The sequence below is a fragment of the Nannospalax galili genome, unplaced genomic scaffold, assembly GCF_000622305.1.
Source record: "Nannospalax galili isolate Female #2095 unplaced genomic scaffold, S.galili_v1.0 scaffold142, whole genome shotgun sequence".
Classification (NCBI taxonomy): Eukaryota; Metazoa; Chordata; class Mammalia; order Rodentia; family Spalacidae; genus Nannospalax; species Nannospalax galili.
This window is the reverse complement of record NW_008348793.1, coordinates 1,717,562-1,741,303: the sequence shown is the minus strand read 5'-3', so window position 1 is coordinate 1,741,303 and position 23,742 is coordinate 1,717,562. Positions and strand designations below refer to the sequence as shown.

The following is a 23,742-nucleotide window of genomic DNA, read 5'->3' as shown; positions in this document are numbered from 1 at the left end:
CTGAGAACTGAACCTAGGTCCTCTGCAAGAGCAGTCAGTGCTCTTAATCTCTGAGCCATCTCCCAGCCCCTGAAGTACTATTCTTATTACCACCCTGTTCATTACAGAATCATTACCCATTTCTATAAATCCACATATAGTCAATCTTTTAAGTATCATCTTCTGCCTCTTACGAATCATGTTTTTAAAACCAAGAAACTTTTTTTTTTCAACTTTGTGATCAACTGGTATAATACTCTAACAATTTAAGTGAGCAAACTGTCTTCACGTACACACTTGTCAGCATCCGGTATAGGAGGAAATTGGTTTTTTGTTTGTTTGTTTTCTCTTGTGTTCTAAGAACATTGTAAGTTTGTGGTTTGTTAAGGGCAGTTGAGACAGTGTTTTACCCTGTGGCCCACACTGGCCTAGAGCTCACTAAGGAGCCAGGGTTGTGTTCAGCTCAGCAATCCACCTGCTTCAGGATTGTTAGGACTATAAACTGGAGCATGAGGGCTGGAAGGGCTTAAGGGTCCTCCACCTCACAAGAAATCCTCATGGAAACCTAATGGTCTGTGTGCCACTAGCTCTGTGCTCTGTACTTAGATCAAGGCTCACCAGCTCACTCTTAGTCCAATACAACAGCACTTAAACTCTTCTGGTCCCAGTAGTTCTTTCAGGAAGTCAACGAGTGGTGTCTCCTGAAATAGCCACAGAAGTCACTTGAAGAATGTGGGGCTTAATCAATCAGATCCTAGAGCATGTACTGGATGGCCTGAGGTCCAGCTATGGGTCCAGGAACAACACAGTCTCTACTTCATGTTCATAACTATAAACTGCAGCATGAGGGCTGGAAGGGCTTAGGGGTCTTCTACCTCACAAGACTCCATGTCTGCCAAGCTTTCCCACTAGCTCTAATTTTCTCAGCATCTGAAAACATCACCCTTTTAGGCCTTCAGAAATCCTATTAAGACATAAAGACAAGAGGGAATGGACTTCTGAGAGTCCCAGCTAATAAAATACTTGAGATTGTCAGAGAGATGGCACAACGGGTAAGGGAGGGTGGTGCACAAGCCCGACAAACAGTTCAAATTCTGGAACCCATGGTACAAGGAAAGCACCAGTTCCCTAAGGTTATTCTCTGATCACTACATACGCAACATGGCACACAGGTACTCACACACATCATACATACATGCAATAATAATAAATAATAATAAAATCCCTGAGACTAGATAATGCCTGAAAAATAACAGAAATTTCCTAGCAGCTAAAATGCCAGCCAAGATCAAGGTGCTGGCAGGTTTGGTGTACAAGAAAGATTTTAAAATCTATATTCACAAGTGATATTGTATTAATTACCTTTCTTTTTTACTGTAGTGTGGTAAAAACACATAATATAAATGTTACACCTTAACTATTTTCAAATGTACAGCTTAGTAATACCAGATATATTTGCATTGTGGTGAAACAAAATCTCGAGAGCTTTTTCATCTTGTATAACTGTGACCCTAACCCATTCACAAGACTCCATACTCTTTCCCTCGTTCCACTTTGTTTCTGGGAATAGGACTACTTAGATGCTTCATGAATCATATACTATTTTTCTTTTTGTCACTGGTTTATTTTACTTGGCATAATGTCTTCAATGTTCATCCATGCTGTAGTATTGTGACAGGATTTTCTTCAAGGCTGATCTTCCATTGTGTGCATTTCGTTTATCCATTCATCTCTTTTAGAAAAGTATTTTTAAATTTTATGTGTATGCGTGTATATTGCCTTCATTCAATGTAAGTGCACCATGTCATGTAATGCCTGTGGAGGTCAGAAGAGGGCATCAGATCCCCTGGAACTGGAGTTATAGATGGTTGTTAGCCAGCATGTGGGTGCTGGAGATTGAATCTGGGTCCTCAGCAAGAACAGCCAATTGTCTTAACCACTGAGTCATCTCTCCAGCCCCTATCCATTCATCTCTTGGTGAAGCTGGCTGTGGGGAACAGAAGTGGTATAAATACAGGTGTGCCAGAACCTGCCATTTTCTTGTGATATCATTATCTACCTTTGTTATCAGAATACTGGTTTCACAGAATGAGTCAGGAAGGGTTCTCACTTTTGTTTGTTTTAGGAGGACTTGAAAAAGTCTAGCATATGTCTTTCTTTAAATATTTAGTTAAGGGGATGGGCATACAGCTCAATTGGTAGAGTGCTTGCCTAGCATTTAGGAGACCCTGGGTTTGTTTCTCAACATTGCATAGTCAAGTTTGTGTGCACCAGCCTGTAATCCCAAGCACTGAGGAGATGAAGGCAGGAAGATCAGAAGTTCAAGGCAATTCTTGGCTACATAGCAAATTAGAGGCCAGCCTCAGGTATAAGGGCCTGTCTGATTTAAAAAAAAAAAAAAAAAAAAAAAGTTTAATAGAATTCACCAAAGAAGTGATCTGGTCCTATCTCTGTTCAGAGGTTTTGACTTCTAATTCAATCTCTACTTCTAATAAGTCTACTGAGATTTCTACTTCATTAGTTAGTTTAGGTGACTGGTATTTTCAAATATACATATTTCATGTAGGTTATCTAACTTGTCAGTAAATATAACATTGTCTTACAAATCCTCTACTTCTGTAAGATCGTTAGCAACAGCTCCACTTTTAGGTTGGATGTTACAGTGGGTCTTTTCACTTTCTTCTTTGTCACCCCAGCTAAAGCTTTGCCATTTTCTTGATCTTTCCAAAGAAACAACTTTGGTTTCATCTGATTCCATTATCATCTACTTATTTCAACCCTAGTTTCTCTTTTCCTAGTATTTTTTAGCTCAGTTTGTTCCTCTTCCAGTTTCCTCGAGGCTTACAGATAGGTCATCGTCCCTTCAGCATCATCTTTACTGCACTCCATCAGGTCTACAGATGTTACTTATATCTTTTTTTTTGTTGCCTTTCAGTGTTTTCTAATTTTAAAATATTGTGTATAATGTGTGTATACGGGCATGTGCACTCTTTTAGTTTCTGTCATGAGTTCTACTTTAATAAATTCAATTTTTATCAGTACTATTTTAATAACTAGAGGCAACCAATCTTACCTTGGCTGAGAGAAGTTTCTATCTCTGGAACATTCAGCAATTCAAGTATTTTTCCTAATTTTTGTAAACCCAAGGTTTTTCTAATCCACTAACAACACATAATCTGTCAGAATCCAATTAATCGTCCAGTAACGGCTCTCAGTCTTATAATCTGCACAGTAAATAATAAGGTATTTTTCTCCACAGTTGTGTACTATTGTCTGTATTGTTATACAAGAAACTAGAGGTAAATTGAAGCAAGATTAGGTAACTGTATAATAGGATGAGAATGTTTAATTTGGAGTTCGTTTTACGACTATTTTAGTACCTTGGTCAATTCATTCCTTTTGTTCCGTTTTCTAAACCTGCAAAATGATCCCAGCTCCAGGTTTTATTAATAGTGGTTCATGTTAAAAACAACTGCACAGTCATAGCTCCTAACAGAGCTCCTAACAGAACCAACTTGTACATCTAGATTGCTTTATTAAATAATTCAGGATTTGTGGCTGGAGAGATGGCTCAGCGATTAAGAACACTGGTTGTTCTCGCAGAAGACCCGGGTTCGAATCCCAGCACCCACATGACAGCTAACAACTGTCCGTAACTCCAGTTCCAGGGGATCCGTCAGCCTCTTCTGTCCTCTGCAGGCACTCACATACATGTAGGCAATACACTCATACACATAAAATAAAATAAAGAAAACATTTTTAAAAATTCAGGATTTATTGTATTGTACCGGAATTACAATCAGTTTCTTTTCCCATTCTTCCTGGAGCCATACCCAACCTTACATTATTATTAAACACACTCTCATGAGATTCCTACACCATTCTTATATTTACCTTCTCTAGTCCCTTGAAAAATTTACATTCCTAATTATAATGTTCACCTCATTAGAACTGTTCCAAAGATTAAATCCTAGTAAGCCGCTCAGGGCTGTACAAACCCATCCAGGCAAGCCTTTCTAACACGTGGGGGGCGCAATCCAAAAGGCTTACAGGTGTACAGGTGTAGGAGAGCCGCCGAGCAGCAGCAGCTCCCCACCCATCTTGGGTTTCACCAACTGGAAACGCTTGGTGGCGGTTCCCGAAGTTCAGCCATCGCTCCATGCAAAGCATGTAACAGTGACTTCTTCTTCCAAGAAAAGCCAGTTTTATGCGCTGGGTCTGTCACGATGTAAGGAAGAGAAGCCCCGGCCAGACACCCCGCTGCAGGGTCCGGCCTCTGGCGCGAGGACCCGGTGTGAGGCACAGGCGCCTGCGCAGACCCGAGGAGAATCAGGGCGCATGCGCGAAGCTGGGCGGGCGGGGCTTGCCGCTGTCCTCCGCGGCATCGAAGAGGTGTGTCTGCTTGAATCTGCTTCTGGAGCCGCCATAGCGGACGCGCTTAGCTGAGCGTCTCGCGGGTGCACAGGTGCGCGGCACTGACCAGGGCGATGGAGGTGAGCGGGGCGGCGCCGGGTCTCGACGGGGTCCGGGAGCGGAGAGGCTCGGCCGGAGCCGGAAGGGAGCCGAGCGAGGAGCGACCACAATCCGGGACGCAGGGGCTTCCGAAGCACTCGTACTGGTTGGACGTCTGGCTCTTCGTCCTTTTCGACCTGGTGGTGTTCGTCTTCGTGTACCTTTTGCCCTGGTGAGTGTCCGAGCGCGCCTTCCGGAGAGGGCCGGGGACCGGCTGGAGGCGGCGTAGACTGCAGCGGGCCGGGAGGACGCGGGGCACGGCTGCCGGTGCAGGAGCTTGCAGGTTTTCCGGCGGAGCCCTGCGGTTTTGATCTGCGGTTGGACCGATGCAGCCGACTGCGGGAGAGGGGTACATCGACGAGTGATGTCGGTGTTGCGCAGTAGCGTGTGTGCTTAAACGGGCTTCACAACTGATCAAAAGCAGGTCAGGCGAGCTTAACGTGACCAGCCGTGTCTTAAAATGTGCGCATTTGTGCTACTCTTCCAGGGAGTCTCTTCCAACCTTCAGCTTTACGAAGGGTTACCTCCTCCACCCCGGACGCTTCCCCGACCTCTTTTTCTCACGCATCCGGGAACACCTAACGACCCCCAAGTTCTGTACTGCCCGCTTTCCAAATCCATGCCCGTGAGCCTCACTGCAGCTTAACTCTGAAAACGGCATTATGGCAGGGGATAAAATAAACTGATTTGGACAGCGGGGTGGGAGGAAGCGGCACAGGAACCCGAGACCGAGACCCGAGCCAAGAGCCAGCGCAGGGGAGCAGCAGACCGGGATGAAGGGGCGCAGCAAAGCAGAGCCTCCCACCTAGGCGGAGGATTTGATTCTAGATGCTCTCCAAGTTCATTCTTCTTGGTCTTCATGCTTAAGGCTCTATTTCTAAAATTTGCAACTTTCTGTGTTTTTATTTGTAGTCCACTCACTACTCTGGCCTCAAACTCCCCATCTCTCACCACTGAAGATGCAAATTTGCCCTTCCTAATGGGCTACTCCTGTTTTCTTTTCCATCTGTAACCCTCTCCCTACATTTTGATCAAGAGTTGACTATCTTAGGCTTATTTCTCATTTTCTGGTAAATTAGGCAGAGGGTTGGAGAGGGTGGTGAAAGGGATAGAAATTTCTGTAAAAAACCTTTATCCAGCCATTTTGGTTGGTAGTACGATGATTTTTTTTTTTTTTTTCTAATGGCATGATTTTTAGCCCTGGGTAGAGAATGCATGATTTAAGACTTTTGTTTTCCTTATCAGTGTAAATTATTTAGGGATAGCTAAGTGACTGAGGCAATCTAGATTTGCATTTGGCTTGAAATGTTAACAAATATTTGGTTTTTACAGATTGCTTTGCTGAGATGTCAAGAATTTGGCTTGGTGTGAATCCTGAAAACTACTACAACCTCCTTGAATAAAGATAGGATTTCCAGCAGCAAAACTTCAAACCTCCAACCTTATCTTCTTTTAAGCTCTTGATTTCGCTAAAATAATATGGTGTACCTCAAATTTGTTTCGCTCTTAATTGCTGTTAAATATGATTCAGAGCCAAACCATATATTTTTTTATAGTGCCCATAACAATAAAATTTCTGTCAAATTTACTTGTTAAACAGGTATTGGAGCCCTCACTGTTAGGCATCACTTTGAACACAATAGTGAACAGTAACAGAAAACATTATCTTTATAAAGCTAACTTTCTTAAATACTGTTCTTTTTAAAAATATGCTACTTAAAAAGAATTGTATTCTAAGGTTGGGCAGCTAGCATTCATTCAAAAAGGCCACAGTCCCAAAGGAACTACTCTAAGCACTTTAGAAGCTATTCCTATTAGCCCTTAGACTTTTTCTATAGTGGGTAATTAGAGACTGGCTCCTATTCTGCCTTATAACTAAGACATGAGGCTTGGTAAACTGTTCATTTATATCTTCACGGGGATATTGTTGCATTTGTCTGAACAGAATTTTTTTGTGTGGAAAGTATGATTGAAGCATCTGGATTAGAACACAGAACTAGGATAACACTGAGTTTATCAGATTGTATGACCCTTTTTGTGTTTACTAATTTTCTCCAATAAATGCTTACTTATATCATGGAATTTGGTTTTATTCTATCAAATTCTCTGCTGGTAAAATGGTGAGGTTTAGTTCTGACAGCTTGCCATTCAGCCACACATACTCTTTATCCCCCAAATCAGCCTAGTACCGTAACTATCTGAAAGACTGTCAGTTTGGGCTAAGGGATCCAAGACAGGTGGTAAAACATTTCTGGGCATGTCTGTAAGAATGTTTCTGGAAAACATTAGAAGCTACTATTCTAGAATTGAAGAGGACAAAATATATCCCTTTCCTGTGAGCCCATCCACGTCTTTTAGGGCTTGGTGGGAAAGAAGAAAGGGAAAATTCTCTTTATTGGACCATCTGTATGGACACCATTCTGGGATGAATGATGTCTGTGCTGAGCCTCAGAACAAGGCTTCTAGTATTCTCAGGGCAGGCTGAGTTCAGGGCTTTTGTCTGTAAGTGGGACTGTTCTCACTTCAGAGTTAACCCTAACAGGCCCCAACTGCTGCTCTTCCAGAGTACACTGACATGTGCCACTGCCCAACGGCCCTATAGAACACCCCCAACTCAATAAAACAGCCCCTCAGAAAGCCTGCGCATACACAAGTGCACAGTTCTCTGCTGCCTTTCTCATGAATTCTTTCAAGTGCCCAGATTACCAGCCCATCGGTAGTTTCCAGACACAGCGTTCTGCCCTTGGACAGAATGACTGTTGGTTCTCAAGCTTTCAGACGTGGGCCAGGGCCCTGGTTTTCCATCCCTCAGGTGCAGACTTGAACTCGAACTTTCCTGGGTCCGGAACTTACCATGGGATGGCAGAGCCTCAACAATCATCCAAGCCATTCCCTCATGCGAAATTCATTTATGTATATCTATATATGTTGTGCTGATTCAAGAATGTTACCACAGTAATAAGTGACTGTCAGTGGTGTATAAAAATAGCAGTGTGAAGGCTGAATCTCCCATGGATGACTGAGAAATGTTTTTAGTAAACCCCACAATGCTCACACTTTCAAAGTTGTTAGAAATGTCTAAATGGGACTTCAGGAAGCTGCAAACTTGTTGACAAGCAAACAATAAGCAAAAGAATTTTAATGTTAAATTCCTTTGTAAATTTCATACTTGATTTCAGCACGTGAAATAATAGTTCCAATTGGCTTAGTAGCTGTAAGCAAAGTTTTGATAAGGATATTAACTTGAAATTAGAGGATGGAAAGAGTGCCAAATAATGTAGGCTGTAAACACTAAATACATTTGGAGGTCAGGATGAGGCTGACAGGTGGGGGTACACCAGGCTAGACACAGTCAAGCCTGGATTGCTGGGCCAAATCTGGGTCAGTTGTTTATTTTCTGTAAGGAAGGCCTTTGAGCTAAGTGGATTTTACATTTTAGAATGACTTGAAAGCCAAAAGAATCTCATGACACGCAGAAGATAACTGGAGTTAGCCATCACATTGTAGGTGCTTGGATTTGAACCTAGATCCTCTGCAAAAGCAGTCAGTGCTCTTCACCACTGAGCCATCTCTCTAATCTGAAACATTCTCATTTAAACACATTCATACATAATATATCAAATCCCGATTTATTAAGTTTCTGTGATGATAATCAACGGCTCCATTTACCACATTCTCTTTGGGAAAGCTCCTTGTCTACTTTTCACTTGTTTTCTTATCTGTAAAATGGGAGAACACCATTTTTCTTTTTCTTCTTTTTTTGGAGGGTAGAGATAGCTACTTATGTATCCCAGTCTGACCTTGAACTCACTGGGAAGCAGAGGTGGCCTTGAACTTCCGATCCTCCTGACTCCACTCCTGAGTGCTAGGATTATAGGTGTGTATCAGCATACCCATTTTTTTTCTCCACCTCCTGAGTGCTAGGATTATAGGTGTGTATCAGCATACCCATTTTTTTTAATGCAATCAACTTTCAGTGTTGACAATTTTGTTGGAAAACTGCCCCTTCCCCACTTCTTTACATATTGTTTATAGCTGTCTTCACACCGAAAAGGTAGAGCTGAGTAGTTCTTACAGAGACTTACTGTCCACAAAGTCTACATAAATCAATTACTCTCTTACTTCCTGTAAAAAAGTTGCCAATTTCTCTAGAAGCTGTAGTTTTCTGGGGTTAAATTTTAAGACACATCCTGCAATAACACTTTATGATCTATGAAATGCTAAGTATCCTTGACCTTTAAATTGTCTCACATTTCCCATAAAATGTATAATGTATGTGGGGAAAGGAACTATAGCTCATAAATGCAAAGTAAAGACCAGCTATATTAACTTAAAACTCAGTTTATCTTACATTTTGAGCCAGGAGGTTGATTTCATTTGAAAATATAATATTCTGGAAATATGTATTTGAAACATGATTGCTGGCTGCATTAAGTTACAACCTTATAACATGAACATTGATAAATAGGCAAAATAGAAGTAAAAGTTTTACATGATTAGTTAGTAAATATGTACAGAAACTTGAGTATTTAGTCAACAGAAAAACAAATGGTTGGTTTTCACGTTCCTCAGTATTAAATTATATAGTGCAGGAGGTTTTAACTGGATAGAGCATTCATTAAAAGGAGAAATTGGATATTTCTACTTGATATTTGCAAGCTCAACTGAATTGAAAAGTTTTATTTATAAAACTGGTGTAAAATGCAGAAATTAGTTTACTGTTTTATGTAATACATTCCCAACAGGGAATATGGACCAAATCGAAATTTAAAAAAAAAAAAAAAATTTTAACAAATCTTTGGAAAACTATTGAAAATAACTGAAGCTCATTTTTTTTCTGTTATTTTGCAATGTTATAAAAGGAATTATAAACATTGACATTTCAAATACAATTTCACAAACTTTACATTATTTACAAACCATTGTAAAAGCTATTAAAAGATAAACTTTGATATTCAAGTATTTCTTAAGAGAATATGAAGTGTAATTACTGATAAACTTTACATTATTTACAAACCATTGTAAAAGCTATTAAAAGATAAACTTTAATTTGATATTCAAGTATTTCTTAAGAGAATATGAAGTATAATTACTGACAACTGTAGCTGGAAACAAATAGCAAAACCTTCTCTCCAGACAGAAGATAAAATCTGGCCAAGAACCGGTAACCAGGTGAGTTTAGACTTATAAGCAATTTTTGGTTTATCTAAAAATACTCATTTTGAAAAACATTTTGGAATATTTTAACAATTTATGGAACTCATCAAGTTACTAAATGTTACTAGTTTATTTAATTTTAAAGTCATGTTTATGAAGCCCACCTATTTAGGAATATAAAGAAAAATAATTCTGTAGTTCTCAATTCTCTGGAGTAATTATAAAATATTTTAATGCCCTATTCATTTATCAGCCTATTATAAAACAAAATCAAAAGTAATGAAATAAGGCAATTCAAATAACTTTCACAATAATAGTGAAAATTCCTTTCAATATAAACAAAGCCCTCTCCATGATAGTAAGATAAAATTACTATTTAAGAAGAAAAAAAAGACTGGCATTTCATTAAAATTAAATCTATGAAAGGCAGAAATTTAACGGGGAAGCCTCAATAGAATTTTAGGTAGCAAGTAAGATTACAGCAGAGAAAATTTAGGCAGTTATAATGACAGCCCCAAAAGAGACCCAATGTTCATTTCTAACACTGGTTATTAGCAGCCCAAAGTAAACCAATATAAAGATCTTTCATATCTCATATAAAAATAGAAAACAATGTAACAAGATAAACAGACTAAAGTACTTTTACATGACTGAAATATTTTTGAGTACGAATAAAGGCCTAATTTATGTTGACTAGGTATTCTTAAAAAGTTCTAGGAACAAAGTAAGTTTTATATGGCCTTGGGATTTTATTTAAAAACTGTTAATCATTAAGGCAAATGCTTTCCAAATGATACCAAATTCATGGGTCACAATTTTTAAGACACTTGAAGCTAGGTATTCTTAAAAAGTTCTAGGAACAAAGTAAGTTTTATATGGCCTTGAGATTTTATTTAAAAATTGTTAATCATTAAGGCAAATGCTTTCCAAATGATACCAAATTCACGGGTCACAATTTTTAAGACACTTGAAAGGATCACACACTAGACTATCACAGAAGTCAAACACAAATGGGTACAGCCATCTTGTGGTTACCCAGTAGAAAGTGCACTGTGAGAAGCAAATATTGCTTTCTGTAGACAAACTGCATTTTCAAATTAGTAAAGTATACCACCTACATCTGAGTTCTGGTTAGTTTAATACCTATGGGTGTACTAGCCAAATAACAGACAAATTTAGTATTTATTCAACTGTTACATGTGGCAATTCTATGTTCCCTACTTTCCCATTTTTCAAGGTATGCCAAGACTAATATTTAGTAAGTTGATTATTGTAAAGTAAAATAATAAAAAGTTAACATGACTAATTTTTTAAAAAGCCAGTTTGCTGGACATGGTGCATGCTTTTAACTCCGGCGTTTGGGAGGCAGAGAAGCAAGGCAGGCAGATCTCCGTGAGCTGAGGCCAGGCTTGTCTACACAGCAGATTCCAGGCCAGGGCTACATGGGGAGACCCTGTCTCAAAAAACAAAAACCCCAGTTTTAATTTTATGTGATTTGGTCAGCTGCTATATTTTAATGACTTGTGAGAACGGGCTTGCTGATTTCACCATTTATCTATTGTAATGTACGTTAGGTTTGTATCTCTGTTCAGAAGGGCAGCTTGAACCAGGTGGACTATTATGCAACAAAGGTCCCTCTACTCCTTCAGTCTGAGAGGGTGAATTATCATTACAGTAGCCACTGCCCTCACCCTCTGGAAAGGAACAGAGCTTGGGTCTCTGATGGTATTTCAATCTGTATGTATCAGTCATGCAACTATCAACTGAAAAATAGGTCGTTAATGAAACGGTCTCATTTGAAGACACAGAAGTAGAGTCTTGATTTGGTTGGCAAAATACATCAACAGCTGTATCTGAGTGTGCCTGAAAATCAAGAGTCAGCGAATTGTACAGGAGGTCTGACGAGTGGTCAGGATGCAGCTTCCCTTGAACAGTTTCTTTACATCTTTCATTGTTCATGTATGCAATCACTTCTGAAGCTGGTTCTGAAACTGTACTTACATCGTTCTTTGGAAGACTGGAGGAATTAGCTTTAAATATATCTGTAAGTCTGGTATCAGATATAAATTCAGCTTTCTCTGACTGTGGCACACTGGTCAGAGCATATTTCTTTGGTGGCAAAGGGGGTGGTGAATTGTGGCAAAGAAGTTCTGGCATCTGACAACCATCAGGTCTGCAGATTGACTGAGTTACGTGTTCTCTGGATAAAGTTCTCTCTGAACACTGTTTTGTGGCATTCTGCTGTGGGATGAGGGGTCTACGTTCTGGCTTTAACACAACAGTCCTGATGTGCGAATGCAATGAAGATGACGAGACTGCTTCATTACTGTTGAATCTCTTCCCGGACATCGAAATACTATCATCTTGAGAAGGCAAGCCCGTTCTTTCAGAATTTTCTATACTACATTCTGAAGACTTGCAACCATTTGGTTTTTCTGCTTTCAGTTCATTTGACGGGTGGACATGCTCTCTCGCAGTATGGTCCTTAACTGTTTGTGGACTGGCTGAAGGAAATAGCTTGTTATTGGTTTCACGAATATGCGACCTGCAATTTGAAAACAAAAATAAAGTCAAATGTCATATGCACGTATGTGAAACAGAGGGAAAATTAGTTTTTGTCCTGTAGTTTAATTTTCCCAATATATAGTTCATATTATCTTCAGAGCACAGCGGCAGAAATGGGACCATTTTATAACCAGCAACATTTTCATCCCTCTGATCCCAAACCTACATACATACCTGAAACATCATCTTATCAAAATCTGTACCTTCACCTGTGTGTGTGTGTGTGTGGGGGGGTGTTGGTAGATGGAGACTGAACCCAGAGTCTGTGCATGCACACTATGATTTCACTAGACCTCTAGCCCCACAAATCATGTTTCTAACACTCAGAAATGTAACCGTTAAAAAAACACTAAAACATTTATTTATGACAAAATATCATACGTTGAAAGGAAATTTTATAAGCAAACAATACTCTAAAACATTTCCCACCAATAGTACAAAGTTTAAAGGCAGCAGAGATGGATATATTCAAATTCTGATATGTAGGAGGTGAAGTGCCAGACCTAAGCACAGGCCGCACTGGAGAGCACAGCTTCCGCCTTGAGAGCACAGCCTGCGCTTCCACAAAAGAGCCAACCTATAATCTGCCCCCAGACCTAGAGACTGATGACGTGAGCGGCCTGGGTGAGGGGATCTATCAGGGAGCGACACACCAGCTTATGGGGCACTGCGGGCAGGAGGATATATAAGGCCTGCCCTTCCCAGCAATAAATGAGTCTGCAGCACCTCGCCTAGTGCCTGCTTCTACCCGACTCCCAGTGTCTCTGTGTTGAATCTGCACCACTCACCCCTCCTCGGCCAGAACCCTCGTTCCCTGCAGTCCCTCGTGGGCTGGACCTGCGAGAGAACCTGCAACAGCTGGCGCCCGAACAAGGTTCCCGGCCCCCCGGCATTGGCGATGCCCCCAACTTTGGTTCGTTTGGAGTAGGCCCCGGGTTTTGTTTGTCGCTTTGGCTGCTCAAGGGTGAGCAAGTGGCCCCCTCCTCTGTCCCCTCTACCCTGTTTGTCATATTTGTTGTTAAATCAGGAAGGCATACTCCGCTGCGTGGTCCCAAAGCCCACGTCGACACCTTTTATTCCTTGGCTTGTCCCGGTGAGTTCACATAAGGACTGATCCACCCGAACTCAGAGCCCAGGCTTCGGGTCATCCTGTTGCCTTTGCCTGTCCCAAAGACACCATGTGAGCATACGGCCAAGGGTGTCATGGCCCTCAGAAGTCCCTCACTAAGCACAAGACATTTGGATCCAATACACCTTTTCATGTTGGGGCAGTTTACGTCTGAGTGGCTCACGGTCCTTGTTTGCTTCATTTGTGCCCTCTTGGTAGTCACCCTTGCCTTTTACTTTTGTGGCGAGTTTCCCTTCACAGGACCTTCCCACGATGGGCAACCTTCCACCACAGGGCAAGGAGCCACAAGTGGCAGCGCTCAAATCACTCCTTATAACTCGGGGACTGAAAGTGAAACCAAAAGATATTGAAAATTTCTGGGATGAGGCCACTAACTTGGCCCCTTGGGTCTCTCCTGAGAATATGTGGGATCCTGACCTCTGGATGCGGGTCCTTTTCGTGGCCTGAAAAAGGGAAGTAGGGTCAGGAGTTGTTCCCCCTGCCTTGTTTGTCCCAATCCTTTTAGCCATCATTGCCAGCCTTAAGTCCTCCTCCCCTGAAGACATCATTTCAGCCCAGAAGAAGCATTGTCAGGATCAGGCCAGTGTAGACCTTGCCATTACTTCAACCTCCACTGACCCTGATATGGGAACCAGCCTTGAGGTTGATCCAGACGAGGAAGGGGACCCCTTGCCCCTACCTCAGACCCCGCTTTCAAAGCCACAACAGAGACACCACCACCCCAGTACCCCTGGAAGGAACTACGTTCCGCCTGCTCCGATGCACCTCCCGCTCATTATAACCCCCCATGGCCTGCCCACCCCTTACTGCCCCTTGCTGTCCCATTTCTGCCTTTCCAGTTAATGTCAGCCCCAACGCTGCGCAACAGTCATGGGTGCCTACCCCTCTCACAGACCTTCCACTCATCCGCAAAGACGCCAATGAGTCAGGCCCCGATTCCCCATATTTTGAGCAAGTTCTCCGCCAATGGGCCATGCAGTTACAGACCCATTACGATTGGTATAACTTATTAAAGGTGGTATTGGAGCCCTCAGTCTTCCTGAGCTGGCGTTCGGCTTATGACAATGAGGCTGAAAATCAGGCATGTCTCAACCTTCAATATGGCCTTAATATTACTCTGGATATGCTCACAGGATGTAGACAATATATTGACCCCATTTCCCAGTCCACTATTGGCCTTCATGCTTACTACCAACAAGTTAGTGACCTGACTTTCAAGGACCTTAAATGTTGCTCCTCCCGTGACCCACAGGCATTCTTCCACAATTTGATTCAGCAGCCAGGGGAGTCCTTCAAGGACTTCCTCACCCGAGTTACTGGACTGGTGGAACGGAGAGTGGAGTCTGGGACCACTAGAGATATGCTCGTCGAACAGTTGGCATGAGGAGGTCTAAATACTACCCGCAATGCTATCGCACCTGTCCGCAATTATGATATTCATAAATGGGTACTCGCCACTAGGGACCTAGACCCCAGGACAGGGCCCATCGAGGCCCTGACTGCCTCTTTAGAGGCGCTCTTATTACAAGGAAGGCCCACCCCCTCCGATTCAAAAGATGGCTGCTGGAACTGCGGGAGGACAGGACACCTCCATACGGACCACCCGAACAACGGGACTCGTCCCAAGATCCACTGCCCCAAATGCAAAAAGGGATTTCACTGGGCAAAAGATTGTAGGTCACGGCCCAAATCAGACTCAGTTCCTTTAAACTCCACCTGGGGTGCCCCTCAGCCCCGCAAGTAAGAGGGGGAACAAGAAAGGTTTTATGGACCCTTCCAATTCTTAATCACTCCTCCCTAATGCCCTTATTCCTGCATGGGATCGCTGTGAAGGGCCTAGTGGACACGGGAGCCAATGTTACCATCATCACCAAGAACGAGTCTCTTCGGTTCCACCATTGGAAATATCGGCCTGTCCCACCCATTAAGGGAGTGGGTGGCAGCCAGGACACAAAGCTGGTTGTCTGCCCAGTACACTGGAAGGACTTAGATGGGAGTAAGTTCACATTCACTCCCATAGTGGCTGATGTCCCCCCCAACTTGTGGGGTAGAGATGTCCTGGAGGACATGGGTGTGGTCCTTACCACAGATGATCAGGCCTTTTAGGATGACGTCATAGCCCATGATAACCTTGACCTCTCTGGGAGAAACTGGAGCCCTGACCAGCACCCCCAATTCTAAGGGCCACTACCCTCCCTGGGACATCCCGTAAGGAGTCTCCTACACCAATCGCTCTTACCTGGCTCTCGACAGATGTGATCTGGGTGGAGCAGTAGCCTATTATAGAACCTAAGTTATCTATCCTCAAAAATTTGGTCCAGGAACAGCTGGACCTCAGACATTTGGAAACATCCACTAGTAAATATAATAGCCCAATATTTGTTATTTAAAAATAAATAAATAAATAAAGGCTGTTTTAGATTGCTTCAGGACTTAAGCGCCATTAATGACCAAATGGAAAAAATGGGCTCGACACAGGCCAGCTTGCCCCACCCTGGCGCTATTCCTCCTTCTTATTATAACACTTGATATTAAAGATTGCTTCTTCTCAATCCCACTGGACCCCCAAGATTGTGATCACTTTGCCTTTATGATGTGGGAACCGAACTTCCACAAGCTGGCCCTCAGATATCAATGGAAAGTCCTTCCCCAGGGAATGAAGAATAGTCCTACTATCTGTCAGCTTTTTGTCTCACGAGCCACCTCAGCCATCCCTCCTAGTGTACAATTTATTCACTATATGGATGACATTCTGTTGTCCCACCCTAACCCACAATTTCTCTGCAAGGTAACCAGAGACTTACTCTCCCACCTATCGTCCCTTGGCTTGTCTATCGCCTTAGATTAGCTACAGGAGGTGCCTCCTTATGCCTTTTGGGGGCATACCATTTCGGCTGGCGTACACCCTATGGCCCCTGTCTTTAATTCAAAGCTGGTCTATACACTAGCCAATTTTCAACAACTCTGTGGCACCATAAATTGGCTTAAACTGTTCTTGCCCACTCCCTCGGAGGAACTGAGGGTTCTGTTTTCTCTCTTGGAGGCCCCACCTGCCCTCAGCAAAGATTAACCCAACTCCCCTGGCCATTGCCTTATTACAAAAGATCACTGGGTTACTCCCTTCAACAACCCTCGACAGGTATGAGCCCTTACAATCCCTACAGGCTTTAGTGCTATTGACATCTGGCTTTCTTGGTGCCCCTTGGCAGACTGGGCCACTTATCTGGGTCGATCTCTCATACTCAGAGCTCCAGCAGGTTTCCTCCAAGTTTGCTCTGGCCTTTAACTTGGAAAACTGCGCACTCAAGCTCAAAAAACCTTCAGTAGAGAACCCGATGCTATTGTGCTCCCCTTTCCCCTATGTAACCTATAGGCAGGCCCTCTGGGCCAATTCCATAAGTTTTTAGACTATGATGTCAGGCTTCCCTGGTGCCACTGACAATCACCTGCCCCAAGACAAAAGAATTCAGGCCCTTCTCACATTGCCATTTGAGGTTAAGCTATACAGCACCCCTTTCTCTTCCCCAATTCCCCAAGCGACCACTGCCTTTTCGGAGGCTAACAAGAAGAACTTTGGGGTCCTGATACATCGTCCTGGAAAAAAGGACATCACCCACATCATCCCTAATCCTGGCTCTGTCCAATTGGGATAACTTCTTGCTATACTTAAAGCTTTAGCAGAGTGCCAGGACAAACCCCTAAATCTCTTTTCTGATAGCGCCTATGCTGTTGAGGTTGCGAAGGCCATCACCTTTTCTCATGTTAAAAACTCCTCCACCCCACTCCACCTCACTATGGTCAAGTTACAGGAATGCCTACAAAATAGAAGTTACTCATGATACATCTCTCATATCTGCTCATATACCGCACTTCCTGGAATCCTAGCTTGGGGGAATGCCGCCATAGATGCCCTGATCATGACAGTCCAGTCTAGCCTGTTAGAGCAAGCAAGAGCTTTACATCAACAATTCCACCTGTCCCCTCAGAGTATTCATAAACTCCTCCCAGAAATCCCCGTGTCCCAATGTGCTTCTGCTCATGTTCTACCTGTGTCCCACTTATGCATCATGGGCCCCTTAACAGGGGTGGAGTGAACCCCCGTGGTTTGATATCCAATGCCATTTGGCAGATGGATGTGACTCACTACCCCCCTTTTTGGGAAATTGAGATTTGTTCACATTATAGTTGACACATGTTCCTCCCTTACTTATGCTTTAGCTCTCTCAGGGGAAAAGACTATACATGCCATTAAAGCTATAAAGTCCGCCATGTTAATCATGGGTGTACCCTGGGCACTTAAGACTGATAATGGGCCCGCTTATTCCTCTCAAGAATTCAATAAATTTGTTTCCTCCTGGGGAATCAAACATACCTTGGTATTCCCTATAACCCATAAGGACAAGCCATTGTCGAAAGGACCAACAGGACACTTAAGTCCCTCCTGGCTAAAAGCCCCTCGGCTGAGGCCAAAAGCGACCCTCACCTGGCTCTTACTGAGGCTCTGTTCCATCTTAATTTCCTCATGTTTGACGACTGGGGTCTCAGTCCAGCATACAATCATTGGTCCTTCTTGCCTCGGACTACGCCTGTGCCAGTAGTTAGATGGAGGGATCCTATTTCATCCCTATGGCAGAAACCAGGCCCCATCCTGACACGAGGATGAGAATACGCTTGTATTTTTCCACAGGACGCTACGGCCCCCATCTGGATTCCATCGAGAGACATCCGACCAGCTACAGAAACCCATCTGGAGACCGGGCTGACTGCGAGTTGGATAAGCCATGACACCCTTTTCCGGATTCGTTATCCTTGGCACCCTTTTGTCCTTTGGCTGTGCTTCTCCCCAGGCTTCAGATCTCTGGGCACTGGTCCCCTTACCACCTCTGATCCTCCCTATAGATGAACAGTCACCCGCTTTCCGTTCTCTTTACTACTAATGAATCCCTCGGTCTCCCCACCATGGAATTGATTCATGCATCCTTTCCCATAAACAGCACATGGTCCCTTGCAGGATCGCTCTCCTTCAGCCCAGCCCTTAACCTCTCCTCCCCTAATGCCTCACTGTCACTCCCTCTTTAATATCACAACAGGTGACTTTTGTGGAAACTAGAGCCAGGGCTCCTCATGGGGCCTCAAAATCTGATCTCCCTTAGTAAAAGACACTTCTGAGACTACAGTGTTCATTGTGTCCCCTGGGGTCACCACCCCTCTCCCCCAAGGGTCAGGCATCATCCATGGACCCGGTGCCCCCCCACCCATAAACTTCCTACCACATTGCGCTTTCCTGTTCATGCGAACACTGCCTCCCGCTCACTCCTGGAGGTACACTCCTCTTTACGGATTATGATGGACGCCCGCAGGCTTCATCCCTGGCAGTCTGGAGACACCTTGTCTCTACAAAACCTTACTCCTATGTCTACCCTGACCACAGGTGTAAAGACAGTGTCGGAGGGCCTGGGAGCTCTACGGGCTGGCGGCTTACCTGGATTTGCGTCCTCTCTTTTTGTATTAGGTGGAGCCATGTTTAATGGTACATATATGGGCGATAACTCAATAACAGGTTCCTTGGGTGTCACAGACCCAACTTGGACACCTGATGAAGTATCTGTTAACATCTCCCATTCGATCTCTTCGCCTGTTTGTGTTCGACCACCGTTTGCTCTACTCTTTGCTAATTTCTCAGACGACCCAGGGGATACCCTTAACTGCTCCCTCGTTAACTGCACTCTCTTGGCATGCTGGATTTTCCCTGCCTCTCTTGTTCTCTTTGTGTGCGAACCCGCAGCAAAGAGGAGTGGTACAGTGCTTCCTTTCAATGAAAGGGTAAAAGTTCTTGACTGAGGGAAACTTGGGGGGGGGGGGAGTGGTCAATGCTGCTAATACCTACAAAAAAGAATCTTCTATCTGTGAAATCCTGAAGGAAAATGTCATGCTGGCTTGTTCACAGCATGAACTGCAAATGGTGTCAAAGAGAGAAAATAACTGCTTAACTAAGATGGAAAAGGTATTAAACATCTGCAAGTATAAGGAAAAAAGTATACACTGGTACTACTGTACCCCTACCTCATAAGAACAGTATGAATATTAAAATAATTAGGTATTGGACCTGGCATTTTGTAGGAGTTCTACCTTTAGGTCCACAAGCTCTTAAAGATTCCCAATAAAATAAGCCTTGTAATGCTCTGAGATTAGTAATATATATGAATGTCCTTCTGCTAGTTCCCACAGTACATACATTTTAGGAACCAAGCTTTTCCTATTTCTAAGTATCTCTGATTACCTTTTTATCAAATGACTTCTTATTTGTAGATGTGATTCTGGGTGGAGGTCATGAAATGTATAGCTGGTTTCCAAGTCCTGAAGTTCTTTTTTAAAGCCTGAGGTAGGGGGAAGAGAAAAGGAAAACAAAATTATTTAAATGATCTTGTAGAGTTTGTGTACCTCCCCCGCTATATAATCATTACTGAGAAAATGTTACAATGGAAAAATCCCGTGGGGCTGCAGAGACGGCTCAGTGGTTAAGAATGCTTACTGATCTTTCACAGGACTTGGGTTCAGTTCCTAGCACCCACATCATGGCTCACAACTGCCTGTTAACTCCAGTTCAAGGGATCTAATGCCTTCTGACCTCCTTGGGCTCCTGTATGAACATGGTGCACATAAACTCACAAGACACATACACACATACATATAAAAAAAGGTCCTGCACAGATCACTACTGGGTAAGTTTAAGCAAACCTCTTGACTGTTCATTATCTGTTTCCTCATTTATGTAATGAGATACTCCATTTTACCTAACTCAAAGGAGTATTAGAACATCAATTGAGTTACAACAGTGAGAGAGTATTAGGATAGCACAGAAGTCAAACTACTATTAATTAGCTATAAATTTATTGGCTGAATATTCAAGTTGTAAAATGTTTGTATTACTTCATTTAATATGTACATCAGTCTTCTGAGGAATTTCCTACCATCTTTGTTTTGTAGATGCAGAAACAGACCTAGAAAGGTTAAACAACTTAGGGAAGAGTACAGAGGTAGCATGCACAGAACCAGATCTGTGTGAGTCACACCTATGCTCTTCTCCCACAGTGGAGCTGAGTGGCTTTCCACCTGCCAGGCAAGCACTCTACCACTGAGCTGTACTGGGCCCAAGTCCATGCTCTTAATCATGATGCCATATTGTGTTTTTGTAAGTTCAACTTCAATACCCTCAGTTCTAACAATGAAAGACACCAGTTTTTTAATTTTAATAAAAGCTTGGGAAAATTTTAAATTAACAATCTGACTTGTTTCTTCTAAGTAATATATAATTTCAGATTCCAAATTCATATTTTCTTTTCTTTTTTTTTTTTTAAGTTAGCTAAGACTAGGACCAAAAGCCAATATTAAAATAGCCATGTTAAAGACAGCAGGTTTAGGGGTGGACCAGTATTAATGCAACTCTAAGATCTCAGAGAAACTTCTTTGTGCTATGGATGGCAGCTCCCACAAAAGCTTATAATTGGGCAAAGTGCAGACAGTGTCAGCGGAGTACTCAGCCACAAAAAGGACATCTATATCATGCCTGGACCCCCAGGCTCAGGGACCATCTCTCAACAGGGAGCAGAAAGAATTTAAGTACCAGAGCTCAGGGAGAACCTGAGCAAAACAATGTCTTCTGGAAAGGACAGGACCATGGCATCATGAACTCAAAGCAGCTGTGTTTGCCTGCACAAGATCAAGCCAGTCAACATTCCAGAATGAAGCAGGGAGGGGTTCATGAGCCCCTACACCTAAATGAGGAGCTATGCACAGTTGATGGCTTCTGGGGGAGGGCAAGCCAGTTTTCTTTACAGGTGTGGCTTCTGGTAGGTCAACAATGCTCCAGTAGTATGTGGACAGCACAAATTGGAGTCAATGGGTTATTAAATTTAAAAACATTTTTAAAAAGAGAACACAAAGTTGGGTAAGAAGGTGGGGGAGTAGATGTGAGAGGAGTTAAGGGGAGAAGGTGGGGTAAATATGATCAAAATACATTGTATGAAATTCTCAAATAATAAACTATTTATTTTAAAAATATGTTTTATTCTAAACAATGATTCTTGGAAGAGTCCACTGAATGGCCTTTAACAGAATTAATGTTCAGAGTAAAACATCTGTACTTAGATACTTCTCTATACAATATCACTAAAATAACTAACAAAAGTAACTCTCACCCTCTACTTTTTTGTTGTTGTTTTGTTTTATTGAGACTGGATCTCCCTGTAGCCCCAGCTGGCCTGGAACTTGCTGTGCAGGATAGTCTGGCCACAATCTCATCCTATTCTGCCGGCCTCTGCTGGAATTAAAATTGTGTGTCACCATGCCCAACCCACACCCTCTAATTTTTAATAAAAGTAACTTTCTGATTATAAAGAGGCCAACCTAATCAACAAGGCTGTGAAAACTAAAATTTGTTTTATAGGGTAAACATGAAATGGGACTAAGACATTAGCATTTTTACATAAGTTTACCTAAGGCCATCCCAGTCTGACACCCTCTTTGGAAGATCATATGTTTGCTAACCCTAAGAATCTGAAAGTCAGGGTGCTTTTCTTCTTTTGCTAAGCACAAGGACTTGAGGCTGACAGGAAAACACTGACAAAACAAGTATAAAATTATAAACAAAATGTAGCAGTTTAGTAAATCATCTTGTGAATGCCAGGGCACCATTAGTTGGAACTTATTTTAGAAATGAAAACTAGGAAGTATCAGAGTTCAGTAGTATCTCCACAACAACAACCCCAATTTATGGAATGCCCAGTATGTTATACACAGGTTTTATTCTAGCTTAGCAGTTCTCACAGGGACTCCTAGGTATCCCTAAGACCCTTTTAGGGAAATCTGTTATGTTAAACTACTGCCACAGCATTACTAACACTTCAGTGTTGGCATTTACACTGATGGAGCAAAAACAATGAATAAAATTATGAGCTTAAGTCAGAGGAGTGACACCAAACTATGCTACACATTTGTGGCTCATCAAGAATATTTGATGAGGGGCTGGTGGGATGCCTTGGTGTGGTAAAGGCGCTTTCCACTAACCACAGTTTGGTCCTTGGCACATGGTAGAAGGAGAAACCAACTCCTGCAAGTTGTTCTCTGACCTCTACACATAGATCATGACACACATATGTATATACACACACAAAATAAAAAATGTAAAAACATGTAAAGGATATTCAATGAAGTAGTGAAACCTATTGTACTGCCTTAATTTACACATCTTTCTATTATACAGTGTGAGAAAATGGGAAATTTGTATAACTGCTGCATATCCAAGCATGACATTTGTTTTTGTTTTTTTTAAGAAAACATTTATAAGACTGAGCTGTGAGCTGATTTTATCTAGTTTTATCACAGAATACTATTTTTGACTGATGACAGGCTGTGGTGTTGAGACTTGGGTTTGGGCAAAAACTTCCCTGAAAATGCAAGAAGTGAGCCTGTCATTAAAGAAAGCTGGGCACGGTGGCAGGCCTGGTGTGGTCCTGAGGAAGGACACCAGCTACACAGAACTATCTTCCCTCCCTTTCATACCTGAGGAGATGAGGCTGGGAGTAAGTAACTTAACCAATGCCACAGCTGCTTCTATAGAAGCACTCAAACTAACCCAGGGCTAGCTCAAAGGTCTCACTTGCAAATCCTGCTGGAGAAAGCAAGCAATTAGTTTAAATACCAGATAACATATATATAATGTGTGTGTGCCTGTGTTTAATACTATATATGTTTAATATGTTTTAATATATAGTAGTTTAAATACCAGATAACATATGTGTGTGTTTAATACCATATATATGTTTAATATGTTTTAATATATAGTAGTTTAAATACCAGTAGTTTAAATATATATATATATATATGTATGTGTGTGTGTTTAATACCATATTGTTTAATATGTTTTAATATACAGTAGTTTAAATACCAGGTAACACACACACACACACACACACATATGCTTTTTTAGGGTGTAGCCCAGGCTGGCTTCCTGCCTCTGCCTCTTCAGTGTATCCTACTGACATGAGACACAACCAAAATGACAATCTTTAGCAAGGTGATTCCCACAGAAAATACCCAAATAATTCTAGTTATCAAGTCACTATACATTTAAAATGTGTTTTCTCTCATATTTTAGTTGACATTTTCATCACTCATTTATCTCAGTTTCCCTTCATTCCCCTGGTTCTAATCTACCTGCACATCCAATCTGTGAATTGAAGACTACAAAGCAAACTGAAAACTGAAACTAGTTTCCACATCAGTGATTTACTTTAATATAGGTACCTAAGGAATCCCTACATCCATCTTCTGGGTATATTAAAAAACAAATATGGTCACTCAAAATTCAAGTAAGAAGTACAGTTGATTAAGACAAATGT

At 42.2% G+C, this 23,742-nt stretch overlaps 2 protein-coding genes and 1 long non-coding RNA gene across 6 annotated transcripts in view; 1 reads left to right on the top strand and 2 right to left on the bottom strand.

Annotated features, from left to right (window-relative positions):
* The first annotated feature begins 4,335 nt into the window (after nt 1–4,335).
* CUNH4orf3 (chromosome unknown C4orf3 homolog) lies at nt 4,336–6,572 on the top strand. Its single transcript, XM_008846046.3, has 2 exons — nt 4,336–4,663; nt 5,824–6,572. Coding segments are annotated over exons 1-2 (198 nt in total). The 5' UTR covers nt 4,336–4,466; the 3' UTR covers nt 5,825–6,572.
* A 1,885-nt stretch (nt 6,573–8,457) lies between these two features.
* LOC115072509 lies at nt 8,458–10,475 on the bottom strand. The gene is made up of 2 exons (XR_003851564.1): nt 9,592–10,475; nt 8,458–9,489 (listed from the first exon to the last, which is right to left on the bottom strand). It is a non-coding gene; the product is annotated as an uncharacterized LOC115072509 (long non-coding RNA).
* Nucleotides 10,476–10,891: 416 nt separating this feature from the next.
* Nucleotides 10,892–23,742, bottom strand: part of Usp53 (ubiquitin specific peptidase 53) — a 79,448-nt gene continuing 66,597 nt past the window's right edge. For all 4 annotated transcript variants that reach the window (XM_029569837.1, XM_029569835.1, XM_029569834.1 and 1 more), the window contains 2 exons: nt 19,623–19,719; nt 10,892–12,193 (listed from right to left, as the gene is read on the bottom strand). In XM_029569837.1, the coding sequence (XP_029425697.1) occupies nt 11,200–12,193; nt 19,623–19,719 (1,091 nt within the window). In that variant the 3' untranslated portion in view covers nt 10,892–11,199. The remainder of the gene's footprint in view (nt 12,194–19,622; nt 19,720–23,742) is intronic.

Coding starts and splice junctions, on each gene's coding strand:
- CUNH4orf3 (XM_008846046.3), top strand. CDS start 4,467: ATGGAGGTGAGCGGGGCGGCGCCGGGTCTCGACGGGGTCCGGGAGCGG.